The sequence below is a fragment of the Pagrus major genome, chromosome 22 (genome assembly GCF_040436345.1).
Source record: "Pagrus major chromosome 22, Pma_NU_1.0".
NCBI lineage: Eukaryota > Metazoa > Chordata > Actinopteri > Spariformes > Sparidae > Pagrus > Pagrus major.
In genome coordinates, this window is record NC_133236.1 from 22914855 (window position 1) to 22929021 (window position 14167).

Genomic DNA, 14167 nt, shown 5'->3' on the forward strand with positions numbered 1-14167 from the left:
AAGGTCATGGATGTGTGCAGAGAGACATTTGGCCATGTGGCTGCTTGCAGCTCTGTCAACACAAGTCTCCACCGCCCCCTAGTGGCTAAAATGAGTAAAAACATGCACGCTTGGAAATAAGGGCCGAGGGTTGCCTTCACGTGCAAGATTGAAGCTCCGATTTCCAACCACTTACTTAGGTTGTACAGAAATGTTGCACTGTGGTAGAAAATCTTTACTAAATGTGTCTAGAAACAAAGTTAATCATCTTGGTCACATATCCTGGTGACATGTTTTAAGGTCACGCTAGATTTTGTTGCTTAAGGTCCATGTTATAGCTTTTTTTTGGAACTTTTAATTACAGTCTTGATGAGAAAAGGCCTTATTTTAAGTTTTTAAGTAAATTGCATGCGGTAGAGTAGCAGTATCGTATAAAGTGTGAATTTTTTTTATGCCATGTACTAAAAATTGTAAATAACAACCAAATTAGACAGAAAAAGGTGAATAAAGTGCTGCTGTGCTCCCGTGTCACAATGGTAATTTTTGGATTTACCGCAGCACGTGAAGGCAGCATAATACCTCTGGCTGCCTTCACGGTGTCCTCCTCTTGTCGCATATTGATCCTAGCTAGCTGATCGTTAGCTTTTGTGTCAGGATGTTGTCTGCTGTGTGTAAATGTGTGTCCGTTGTTTCTGGCTAGAGGTACCCGGCATTTGGCGGCTTTAATGTTCCGTGCAGCTAATTTAAAAACCATCGGCAAAGCGGGAACCGGCTGGTAGGTGGTCTTTGAATTCACTGAGACGTAACATATTGTTCACGTCCACTCCACTTCAGCGAAGCCGCCGGGAGCTAGGGAGCTAAAGCTAGCCATGCTAACAGCAAAAGCTTATCCGAATATCAGAGGGCTTCTTCGGCGGTTATCTTCCGGCGACAGTCGCTAAAACTACCACAGTTGAAAAGCTGCGGGTCTCGGCTCTCAACGCTTGCTAACTATCTTCGGTGGTAGTTGAGCGGTTGTTGTTGTTGACGACTTAGCTGGCTAGCGAGGCAACGTTACGCTAGCTAGCTCATGAAGCTAACAACAGCCAAAACAGCTAACTTAGCTAACTAACGCCTGGAAATGTCAGTGCTTATTTCGGAGGAGTTTGCAAACGACATCGCAGGCTCTTAAATCAGACCTCTGAGGATTTATTAAACGTAAGTACTAAGTTGCGCAAGGAACTCATCGTCCAACTTTTGCTCAACGGAGAGAGATAATGTGAAAAATGTGACTCATTATCTGGCTAATTTGAGTTTCGTAACTCCTCTTGATTAACCTAAACGTTGATGCTAGCCGGCTCAACAGCCACAGTTTAGCTAGCTAGCTAACTAAGTCTGCGTTGCTCAGATTTAGGTCCGTTATGTCAATTTACACATCATGCCTACATAACGTACACACCCTGACTGTTTTTCACGGCCTGCTATGTCAAAAGGTCTCCCTGTAACACCCATGGCTGTCCTGCACACACTGCTCATAGCTCCAATAAAAAACAAGCTGCTGTCCTAAATGTCTTTAAGTGTCCATGCATGCATGTATGTGACTAAGTAGTATGACCCTTTGTCCCCTGTCTCAGGCACTTTCGCCGGACGATGGACGAGCTGGTCCATGACCTGGTGTCAGCACTGGAGGAGAGCTCCGAGCAGGCTGCCCGCGGTGGCTTCGGTGACGGGGGAGACCACGCACTGGCCGTCGGCTGTCTGCTGAAGAGGCAGGCTCGGAAGCGGAGAGGCAGAAAACGACGCTCGGACAACCCGCACCCGCCGTGGGAGACCGGCCACCTGAGCGAGGGCTCCGAGTCCAGCGTGGAGGAGCACAAGGTGGGTGGGTGTGGGTGGAGGACAGTGTCCACGAGGAAAACACTAAAGACGTCCAGAAATCTTGTTGTCTTGCGTACTGTGGTGTTTTAGGGGGTACAAAATATAGGAAACCCTCAAAAAAGTGTCATTATTAGATCAGGAAAGAGGGAATACTCTTTACTTAAAGGGGCAGTTTGTAAGATGTGGCCAGAATTGTAGTTTAAAGGTGCACTATGTAGTTTTGGGTAGGACATGTTAAACTTCAAAGTTATTTTTTTATGCTTAAACAAACAAATGCTCTTTGTTTCCATGACTGAATAAATAAAACTGATCTTAAAGGACAACACAATGTCATACTCTTCTACTTTGTTTACATGTGGCGGACCCTGCCACCTTTCTAGCTTCAAACAGTGTTCTGGGGACGTTATTTTCCTCTGAGAACAGCTTGTTTATTCAGTTATGGAAAAAATAAATATTTCTGAGTTTGTATTATTACCTCATTTGTATTGTACATTATAAAATTCTGAGTTTGAATTTCTTCTCCAAAACTACGTAGTGCACCTTTTTAAAGTGTTAAAAAAAAAGAGCTAACATTATCAACAGAAGGAGAAGAAACAACAGTGTTGACCTGATGTCATCTGTGCACAGTGTGGCAAAGATGTCTGCTTAAGTTAGCATGCTAACCAGCTCGCCCCGGCGCGTCTGGTCTCATAATACCACTTTGTACTGCAAGAGGTAATAGTCTGATAGCCCCGTAGCTTCAGCATGGAGACGTGAAAGCAGCCAGTTGCTACTTAGTCGAAAGTAATCAAAATAAACGTCAAGAAAGGAGATATTTTGCACCTATTTTCCTTACTGAACAAAAAAATACAACCATACACTTTCTGAATTCTAGTTTCACACTACCGTTAGCTAATGGGGCCCCTTAGCTCACTGGCTAACAGCAGCTAGTCGCTACAGCAAAAGATAGTTCAGATAACAGTTTTGAGCTACCTTTTGAATTCTGGCCATTTCTTTCAAACTAAACCTTTTAATCTGGTCTAATCCTGTAATGTCCTGGTCTCTGCATGAAGTTGGAATTGCCCGCTTAGTACAGATTACATGTCGTTTAAGTGGTTATTAGATCTCATATTTAGTGTGTTGGCCCCATAATCCCCTTAGAGTCTCCTCGATACCATCCTGTTTAAATTTGTCTGTGTTAAATACATTTAGCCTCTCTCAAATATCGCTTTGGCCTAATTAACATCCTCAAGTTTGTTCAAGTTTCTAAACCTAGCATCAGAATCACAGGCTGGTATTTCCCACACTGATGTTTGTTGCAGGACTACCGAGCCAGTACAGGGGGTGTCTCTGCTGCCAACAGCCACGCCCGTGACAACAGCGACTCAGATGAACAGCTCGGCCCTAAACGGCGCACCCTCCTGACAGCTGACACGGGACGAAGCAAGCGCCCGCTTTGGCCGGACGACTTGGGCGTCCTGGGCTCGGCAGAGGGAACCCGCAGCCTCAGGAGGAGACGGAAGGTCAAACGTATGGCTGTAGACCCACCCGCGGAACCAGAACCTCCCTCCACCACCATGCTAGGGCCCCCACCTGTCCCTAAAGCACGTATTGGTGGCAGGCCACTTCGACTGGGTGCAGCCGATGGCAGGGGGCCCATGGAGCTGTGTGGAGTCGGACTGGTAGGGCCGGGGGGAGGGAAGAACAGGGTGAAGAAGAGGAAACTGGCCACCCACAGGCTGGGAATGGAGGCTGCAGATGAAGGGGTGGTGGTGGAGAGCGAAGACCCGATCTGTTCTCCGATGGAAGGGTCCAAAGATAAGATGGAGTTGGAGGAGCAGAAGGGCTCGGATGAGGACATGAGTGACAGGTGGTTAGTGTTTTGACTTTTGTTTCTTTTCATGCCCTGTGTTTCCAGAAACTCCTCCATCTCCTCTTCTGTGTGCTGCATTTATGAGTGTGTGTGACACTGTAGGTCAGTGGGTAAGAACGCCGACAGATATCAAACATCAACCATTTTTTGTGTCAGCAAAAAATGTGTTTGTTGCATTGAGAGACAATCAATACCAAACATTGTGGAAGCTAGCTAGGTTTTCTTCTAGTAGACAATTGTTGACTTCTTATTGACCATTTTCTTGACCTCTTTCTTTTTCAGTGAGACGAGCAGTGTCAGTAACAGCAGTGATGGAGGTCTGTACACCAATGATGAGGGCAGGCAAGGTACAACATGAAACATTATATTTAATGTGTTGCAAAAATGTTGAATTTCACAATAAATACATCTGTATCAGTGCTCATGATCTCAGGATCACACACTCTCCCTCTGTCCTCTCTCCTCCAGGTGATGACGAGCAGAGTGACTGGTTCTACGATGGCGAGCCGGGCTCCGGTTCGGCGCCCGGGGGCGCGTGCGGGATAGCAGGAGTGGTTCCCTGGTGGGAGAGGGAGACGGGGTCAGAGGAGCTGGACCTGGCTGACCCAGTCTTCAACAGCATCCTCACTGGGTCCTTCCCCCTCATGAGCCCTGGAGCTCAGAGAGGTAGACTGGAGACAATACGAGCAACATACTTAAAAACAGCAGTGTCACTGTTAGAGAAACACAGACACACACACAGAGTTTACAATGTAATCGTAAGGATTTTGGGGCCAATAAAAATGTGCAGTCAGACATTTTACAATGTTTTTGTAGTTTCTTTCATCACCAGTAGGAGGCAAACATGTCACACAGACAGAAACCAAGGCAATGCTGAGCAGTATGGCTGTAATATGGTTAAATAAAGGGAATGAAATCTTCTACCTCTGGCTGTAGCAGGCAGTACAAAAATGTATCAAAATAATAGTTACCCGATCAGTTTCTACTTAAATATTCCAGTATCTCATAGAATATAGTCCATCTTAAGTGTACCAGTAGGTGTAATAATATCAAGCAGGAGTTAGTGTCCCCCTGGGCCTCCTCCTCATTAAAGCTGCCTGTTTCTGAATGACTGATATCTTAAAGGACCCTCCCTGTGTTGTGTCCCATTGAGATTGAAGGGTTGTTCTGGGCTCTGCTGCACTAAAATGTGAAAATAATCAAATTAATCGAATCATACCAACGATCACGTCCTCAGTTTTATTGCTCATGATCCTGTGCTGTGTTCGTCAGGGTTTCAGGCCAGGCTGAGTCGTCTCCATGGAAACCAGCAGGCGTCTGAGGCGGGGCTGCAGGGCAGCTCCAGTCAAGGCTTCAACGACAGACTGGGCAGACAAAGCCAGGACTCCCATGAGTGAGTCCTTTCTTCTTGAAAGAGTTTTTTTCTGTTCAGACTGCTCTGTTATTTATTTTGTGTTCTTTTTTTCCCCGTTTTTTTTCTTTATTATTATTTTATTTCAGTTGCATTTTATTTTATGAAAAATGCAACAACAGTGAGTGAGACTGAAAAAAAGCCACAGTTTTAGTCTAAAATCAATTCACATGTAATTGTCTAGTACACAGACAGCAGGGTTAGATAAAATTATTCGCACATACTCTGCAGAGAAACACATATCAACACACATCGCGGCATACGCTGAAGACATATTATTTGACATTAGACATGCACCATAACACAGGGAGTCCTCTAGGAAGTTTTGCGGTAATACTGGTTTCATCGTGTTTTATATCACTGATGCACAGTTGTCAGTTTCTGCAGACTTATCAATTAAAAGCATTTAAGTGCAACTCCAGTCTAAAGTCTAAATGTATTTAATGTTCCCAAGTTAAAGTCTGAAAAGGTTCTTGGGTTTCTGTGAAAGTTGGATGGACAAGAGCCAACAGTTCACTTTGAGACAGATATGATAATGAATAGCAGTTTGCTTTCTGTCTCTGGAACGCTGCCTTGACGGGAACTTGTGGGCCTGAATGACACTATTATATCTCCAACAGGCCTTGGTTCAGCTCGGGCTCGAGGAGGGAACACGGACAGGTGAGCCACATTTCTTCACTTCATTTCTTTTCCTTTCAAAATGGGGGTGAAATGCAAAGGTTAGATTTTGATCCATTACAGGGACTCAGCGTGGTCGGTGTAATAAATACAGTGGCGCTGTGTTATTTCCTGGATTACTTGCTCTAAGTGCTTGAACATTAACTTTTGTTTTCCCTCTTCTTTCCCTCGCTGCCACTTCAGTTGCATTGGGACCCGCGGTCAGACAGAGGGCATCGGAGGAGCTGCTCAGTAAAAACAGCCAGCAGGTGAGAACAACACTTTAACTAAAAAACACCAGTGATTTATGACCAGAGCTCGGATTCAATTCCTTTAGTACCTGCTTGTGTCCTTGCTGCACTGGTCTCGGTGTTTAATGGTCTTTTTCAAATGAATAAGAATACTTTCTGTGGCGTTATTGGAAGTAAAACTAATGCTGCCATATTTTGGTCTCGCTCGGCTGGTTTTGCAGACAGACCAGCGGGCACCTCGGCTCTCTATGTACAGGGGATGTCAAGCGGAGGCGAAAAGCAGCCCCCCTCGGTTCCACCGCCCCCTCAGGTATTGGAAGCACACCTAGCTACACCTCACACACCATCTGGCACTTTTTACCAACTGGCCCTTTTACTGTATTTTTGGCTCTCGCTTTCTCACTTGTTTCCCTCCCCCTCTTGGTGGAGCTCAGTATGTTCACCAGCCTGCTTTCCTCATCGCCTTCTGTCTGGCACTTACACTGATGTAAACACAAGAGACTGGGATGAAAAGTGAGGGTTTCACTACACATTTTTAAAAGAATTAATTGAGGGAAGGGAGTCCCTCATCTTTCAAATTGCTACCCCTCGCTCCTCCTTTCTCTCTGTAAAACCCTGCTTTAGCTTATAACCCCCTTTCCTTCTAAGCTTTGTTGGACAGGAGTCAGCTGGCTAGTCATGCTGTCAAAGCAGAGATACTGGATTAGCTCTTAGCCAGTAACACTTGTGCATCCCCCCTCCCCCAAACCACTCTCCTTACCTCTGGGCAAGTTGATGCTTTTGCAGGAGGAGGAGGGGGAGGTAGTAAAGCCTAATTCTGTTTGGTCAACCTCCCATTATAATTTATCCAGCCTGAAGACATGTGCCATTTTTGATCACTGTTTACACACAAGGAAGTATCGCTAGTTGAAAATATGAGAAAAGGAATAAAAGAACAAGCAAAACCAAGCTGTAAAATAAAATACTGCTAAAACTCAGCGGTGCGTTACACATTGATACCTGCCCCAGACGCTGGTGCAGCGCTTAGGAACAGCAGGTGCCGACCTCACAGCAGGGCGGCGGCGGCGGCGAGGGCCTGCCAAATTCACATCCTGACAATTTGGCTGTAACCCACCTGGAACTCGGCAGTCATGCGTGCAAAAGAGCGGGCGACTTTGCCCTGCGCTTCATAGAAATAAAGACGGGATTAAAAAGGCTAACAGGCCGGTCTGCACGACTGAACTGTGAACTTCCAAGAAGGGCGAGGACAGAGTGACCACTGTCTGTTTGAGGCAGACAGAAATGTGGCTAAGTTGATTACATGATCAAATTAGTTAGATGTAGCTTAGCAATTTTAATGGACTGATGATGTCACCGAAGAGCCTTCCGTGCAACAAGTAATGCAGACGGTTATATAGAGGCGGGACCAGACTGAAGACGAGACGAGAATAAGCATAAGCAAACACTGCAGCGAGACCTGCAATTAACTTGTTCTTAATTGACAGCGAGCTGAAACCAACAAATGTTTGCTGTTTTTGCTTGAAACTTTTGATTATCAGAATAGTTGGTAATTAAATTTGTGTTCATCAGCTAATGGATAATTGAACAAATTGTCTCAGCACTAACTGCGTGAAAGGAGGATGCATGCCAGCTAGTGTCTTGTTCCCTTGTGTTCCTGTTTATTCCTGTTTGATTTTTGTGACATGCTTTTGACATATTTAAAGGGCCGGTCCATGATTTTTTGGTGTCTCTTTTTGAGATTTTCATATCAGTCTGTAGCTTCTAAGCAGTATTTCTTGTGTTTTCTTATGCTTTGGTCGAAGTTTGTATGTTTTAGCTTCCAAATGTTTTTCCCCCCAAGTCCTTTCTAAAACCTGGCAGCACTCAGCAGACAGGATGAAGCGTGCACTTGGGCTGAATTCACACAAAATCCAGCAACTTCCTTCAGGGTTGTTTTGAAATGATGGTGAAATAACATTTTATATCTGCGATTCACTGCTTTGTTCCCGTTAAGGCTGCTCCTTCACTTCATTCACTCGACCACTGCTGCTCTCTCAGTCCGTCTCGGTCTCCCTCGTTGAGCCGGGGAGGAGGAGTTTTTACAAACAGCAACCAGTAAATCCTGCATAGTACGCCTCTAAATTAGGCCCGAGCGATAAAACAATATAAATATGTATCGTGATAGACGCGCCGTTGATGGCAAGAAGAAAAAAGTTCCATAAAATGTCTGATAATTTCACGTGTATGCATTAACTGCAAACTAATTTGACAGCACATAGCAAATACGCCCCGGCTTATAAGCAGCCTATTATATCCCTTGATAACGGAGCGCGCCATGAGTGACGCAGGAACAGCCAATCATTTATCGGGTGTGTAGTTCGGTTGCACCATCGCCATGTGACTGATGACAACAAAAGAGCGTGTCAGAAGCGTTATCATGGACCGCAGTTCTCACAAGAACAGCTGTAATACTATTAACTCACACCGTGGTAATGTTTTGCCTTTTACAAGTCACAGCCGTGCCGGCAAACACGACAACCTTTTCGCCTCTGTCCCAGTCTTCTGCCACTTCTCTCAGTGTGACTGATCCTCTGGAGCCGCTCTCTGCTGCCGGAGTGTCTCCGGGCTCTTTAGGTAGAGCGGACAGGCCGGTTCTGCCCACCGCTGCTCCACCACCACCTGGCCTGTTTGCTCTGCCTATGAGACACTGCAGCTGCGACAGCCAAAGTGGTTGCCGGGGCAAATATGACTCACAATCCTCCGCACCAGCTCGGCCGCTGGCCAAGTGTTTTATAAATCAAACGTGAAAGAAACACAAACACAACCTATTACAACCAGAGTGAGAGAATGAGTGCTGGCCGAGAGGAAATTGTGAATTAAAAAGGGCAGGTCAGCTCGCAGGTATGGCAGTATTTATTACTGTGAGCCTTGATAGAAGTGGTTATACTTAAAATAAAGAGGTTAATACCAACCTTTTTTCCCCGGGTCTTTAAAAATGATGAAAATAGGATATTGACAATGTCGATCCGTATGAAACTTCACTACCGTAATAGACTTTTGTAGCCATATCACCCAGGCCTTATCTAAATGAATCATCTTCTACCTCCACACTTTCGCTCAAACTTCTGTGTGTGGGTCGAGGGAGGGGACGGCCTCAGCACTGGGATAACTTCACTTCTTTCTTGAAAGTTTCCATCTTAAAAACATGGAGAAGAAAACAGTTGGCCCTTAATAAGTTTGGACTAATGGACTTGCAATTAGCCTTTTTGAAGCTCTATTAATTGTTTTCATCTTAAATTTCAAAAAGGTGTAATTAAACCTGCTAATTAGCATTCAACCTAATGTACGCCATCTTTGCAGCAGTGTTTGTAAATGCAGTTAGATTTCTTTAGATTATTTTGTCGGTTGGTAGATGATTTCTAAGCGAACACAAACCAACGTCCGCTGTCAGCAGCTGTGGCCTTTGTGTTGAAAGGCTATAATATTTACAGACATAAATATCACAGAAACTCCCTCTTGCTAATCTGTGACCTCTGTCTTTTCAGGAGTGGTTGGTGAGAACGCGCCTCCCATCCCTGACAGCAACATGGGGAGCCGCATGCTGCAGACCATGGGCTGGAGCCCGGGCATGGGCCTGGGTCCAGAGGGCAGGGGCATCACAGAGCCCATCCGGGCCACGCAGAGACCCAAAGGCACTGGTCTAGGATTCAACTGAACTCCCGGTTTCTGGATTCTGAACCTGGAGTACGCTGGGACAAGACAAGGCCCCAAGAGCTACGAGGAGTGAGGAGGATGAAATGCTGCTCACTCCTCGTGGGTGAAATGCTGCTCAGTGCGATGAACAATTAAAAAAGAAGTTCCAGGATGATCCAGAAATGTGAGTCGTAAGAAGGGAAGGAATGAGTCTCATCCTAGCAACAGAGTCTGTGATGAAACAGAAACTTTCCCATATTGGGGAAACTTGAAGAAGCCTGGGGATATCCACACATACTGTTCCCTCAAATGGAGAGACTGACTGAAACTGAGCTGGAGAAAAGGACCTCTAGCAAAAACTCCATGTTGGAGAAAATAAATGACTTTGATGCCTCGTTGTTAGTGTTTTAAGCTGGCATGCTGCCTCAGCCCTGTTACCTCAGATATCATCTTTGCAGGAGAGAAAAGGGGGTAAATCTGACCACACGAGTGCGCAAATAATGTGCTAATAGTGTTTTTTTTTTCTTTTTCTTTCCCAGTCAGCAGTTTTAGTTATCGAATTAATGAAAAATGGTTTTGTCTGATATTGCACAAGAAGTTTAGAGTCAGAGACTATATTCGTAGGCCATACCTCAAGATTCATTTTCAGTTAGGGTACACTGTATGGATGTGTGTCGATATATCTGGATGCGTTTCCCATCCATTTTGTTGTTCATTTAATGCAAGAAGTCACGTCACCAGAACGGTTTTATCTATTCAAAAAGATAAAAATCAAAACCACAGTTTTTCCCCTTCATTTAGCACCACTCTGTATGCATGTGCTGCTGACGTTCACTAAGAAAACACAGGTGTGTGTATAGTGAGGTAAAGTCTTGCCAACGACATGCTCGACTGTCCTGTTTTACCCGGTTTGTTGAGGTATTTTATTTTGAAAAATGTTTAGCCTGCCGAAGCAATGCTAAATGACGGTGTATAACAAAATGGCTGTATGACTGTGACAAACATTTAAATGTTTCCGTAACAGGGTTGGAAATACCAGTGAAATACAGGACGTATATAGATTTAGCTCCTGTCGATGTTTCATGAGATAAAATGAAGGATCAGTGCTGTCATAATGCACATATTAAGGCCCTGCGTAGCATATTTCCACAGATGTTTTCACTTAATTAGCCTGAGGAGAGCTTTTCTCAGGACTCTAGTTCTCATCAGGCAGAAGTGAAAACACCTGTGTGACTGTGCAGGGCCTTTAACCACAGTACCACAATAAATAGAGGAAGTTTAATTCCATTTTTAAAAACTTAAGTTTTAGACCCACTGTCCTTTCACTTAATTGTGGTATTGTTTCATGTATTTATTTAGGGCTACATATAGCTAACCTGCAACTATAGATTGTCCTGAATACAGATGTGAAATCATTTTAGGTGCAGGTAGAGAGATTAAGGTCTAGGGGGAAAAAAATTAAATTATAAATTTAAAAAAGGTGTAGGAAGTTGTACTGTAACAATATTTGTTTCCTCTTCTTCGTTTGTTGTAACCCTTGCACATCAGATGGATGGTCTTTTACCCCACCAGGCCTGTTCAGAGAAGATGAGCTGTGAGTGACCAACAAATATTAAACTCAGAGACTAAACTATGTGGTAGTTATTGTCCCATGAGGCTAATACCCTCCTCCAGTTCATCAGGTGGTTTAACCTAAAGACTGGAACAAACGGCATATAATGTGTTAAAGGTGCTGGTTCTTCTGGTGAAAGCCAGGCTTGCTGTTCCTGTACCCATTTTTTACGCTACGCTAAGCTAAGCTAACTGGCTGTCGGCTCCTGCCTCATATTGACTGCACAGACAAGTCAGAGACGTAGACTTCATGTTGCTCTGCAATCAATAGAAAAGAAATTGGTTCATACTTATAACACATACATATAAATATACATACATGCAGTACATGCATAGAAGGAAAAAAGAGGCAGATAAAACTGCAGCTGAAAACAAGACAACAACATTTGACCTTGAAAGGTGACGTCAAAAAACACAAGATTCTCAATCTGCTCCTCCAACTCAGAGAACAAGCGTATTTTAAGAAATGTTGAACTGCTCCTAATAACTGTGACAAAAATATGCTGAGCAGTATATTTAACATTTACCCAATACTGATATGTAACTGTAATAAACTCAAATCAGCTAATTATATCAAACTAGCCCAAAATTTGGGGCAAACATTGTGATTAATACCTGCTGTTAAATATCTGAAAAAAAAACAAACCCCAAAACAATTCAACTTGGAACACCTTTTGTTATTTTTTTTTTGGAGTGGTGAAATGTAACTAAGTACATTAACTCAAGTATTGCACATAAGTTCAAATCCAATATACTGCAAACCTCGTACATGATGACACTTTCCCCTCCACCTCCCTATATGAAAATCAGGTCATAAACATGTAATGTGAACATGATATAGAAGCAGAGTGAAGGTTTTCTGGCACAACTTAACACTTGTTTTATAGACAACAGCTTTATTATTAGACCAAAGCGTTTCGGCTTGTGGCCCCGGATGACTCCGATGAAGGCCACGAGCCGAAATGCGTCGGTCTAATAATAAATAAAGCTGTTGTCTATAGTACATATAAAGTGCTGCTGGAGCTACCAAACACTATGCAACATACACATTAAAGGGGAATTATGTAGTTTTGGTGAAGAAACTCATAATTTTAATATTTAAAATATTGATAAGATAATAATACAAAGGCAGAAATATGTTTTTCCATAAGGGAATGAACAAGCTGTTCTCAGGAAAATAAGGTCCCCAGAACACTGTTCGAAGCTAGAAAGGTGGCAGGGTCCGCCACATATAAACAAGGTCAAACAGTATGAAGTTGTGTTGTCCTTTAAGGTCAGTTTGTTTATTCAGTCATGAAAACAAAGAGAGTTTGTTTAGAGATAAAAATAATATTTTTTATATTAATTAGTTAATGAAGATCTTTCTCATCTGATTAAAATTCCTTCTCCAAAACTACATGTTTAATAGTAAAACACTGACGGGAACCATTTTACTTTTCATACTTTGAGTACATTTTGCACTGATAATACTTTTACTTCAGTGATGTTTTGAATGCAGGACATTTACTCGAGTATTTCCACCTTGTGGCCTCAGTACTTTTACTCAAGTAGAGGAACGTGACACGTCTTTGACCTCTGATTGTTTGAAATGAGTTTTTCCAGTGATCGTGGCCACTTATCAAACCGTCCGATCAAACCTGTTGAACTATCACTCGAAGCCGATTGCATCAGTATTCGAGCCCCTCGCTCCTGTCGTGAAAATCGACACCAAACTTGAGGAACTTTCTCGTCTCGATGCTTCACCGACGGCACAGACGCTCTCTCGGGCAGCTCCTTTTTTAATCCATAACTTCCCATAAGAACATGCCCTCTAAATATTCCCAACTCTATCAACACATGCATCACATTCACATGCTGACTCAACATCGCTGAAATATGATGCTCTCTCTCTCTCTCTCTCTCTCTGTCTCCCTCCCTCCCTCCCTCCCTCCCTCCTCTCTCTCCCATCTTTTGCGAGGCTGCAATAGAAATCCCTCCTCTGTATCTATGGGAATACAGGAGCGCTGTGTGTCCTCTACCCTCCCTTTCCACTCACCGCCTCCCCTCTGCATATAAGGGAACGCTGGCTGTGCCCCCCTCCTCCCCTCCTCCCCTCCTCCCCTCCTCACCCCTCTCTCTTAGACACACTTTCTGTCTGACACACTCTCTCAGGACTCCCCTGCGAGCAAACCTAGGCAGGTAGGTAGGTAGGTAAACTCAGCACTGGATCAGAGAAAGAGGGGGAGAGAGAGAGAGGGGGGAATGTGTGTGTGTGTTTATGTATTTGTGTGTGTGTGTGTGTGCGCGCTGCTGCATCGCTGAGCTACAGAGACCGGAGGCGAGGAGAGCTGGAGCGTTTGTCCTTGAGACTGACTGACTGACTGACTGCAGCTGTGTGGAGCGGAGGACCAGCACATCCAGCCGGTGGATGAACCCGACAGTGAGTACTGAGCGAAGGGCAGCAAGACGAGCGGAAGGGAAGAAGTAAGGCGCAGGCTTGTTTTAAGTGCGGCGAATGTGTTTTTGTTCCTTGTCTGCTTGGAAACAGTCCGGCGTGGTGTTTGAATGGAAACAGAGGTGTGTGTGTGACGTGTGTGTGTGTGTGTGTGTGTGTGTGTGGCCAGGTGAAGGTGTACTCTGCTCCCAGGTGAACTCATCTCTCTTTTTATTGGCTCCCATCTGGACTTGCTTTTTCAGCCTATGTAGGACTTTGCGAGCAGTTCAGTTTGTCTGCAGCAGTGTCCGCTATGTGCGTGTGTGTCTGTGTGTGTGTGGCATCAAAAAAAAAGATGTCAGTAAACACAACATTACTGTACATCTCTACAGCTCCGTCCCTCCTCTCCTCTCTCCTCTCCCACTGCTCCTGTTGACAGATCGATAGTTATGCATCTATAATTG

The 14167-nt window shown here is 44.3% G+C and overlaps 1 protein-coding gene across 2 annotated transcripts; it reads left to right on the top strand.

The window, feature by feature from the left end:
* The first annotated feature begins 536 nt into the window (after positions 1-536).
* gpatch2 (G patch domain containing 2) lies at positions 537-11310 on the top strand. Of its 2 annotated transcripts, none has more exons than XM_073493112.1 (10): positions 537-754; positions 1593-1836; positions 3138-3685; positions 3971-4035; positions 4157-4354; positions 4961-5081; positions 5720-5759; positions 5961-6025; positions 6229-6317; positions 9532-11310. In XM_073493112.1, exons 1-10 carry the CDS (start codon positions 705-707, stop codon positions 9699-9701), a joined length of 1590 nt encoding a protein of 529 aa, XP_073349213.1. In that variant the 5' UTR covers positions 537-704; the 3' UTR covers positions 9702-11310. The 2 variants fall into 2 exon arrangements, with proteins under 2 accessions (XP_073349213.1, XP_073349212.1); XM_073493111.1 differs by having other exon boundaries at positions 618-754; positions 3138-3688.
* Positions 11311-14167: the final 2857 nt, after the last annotated feature.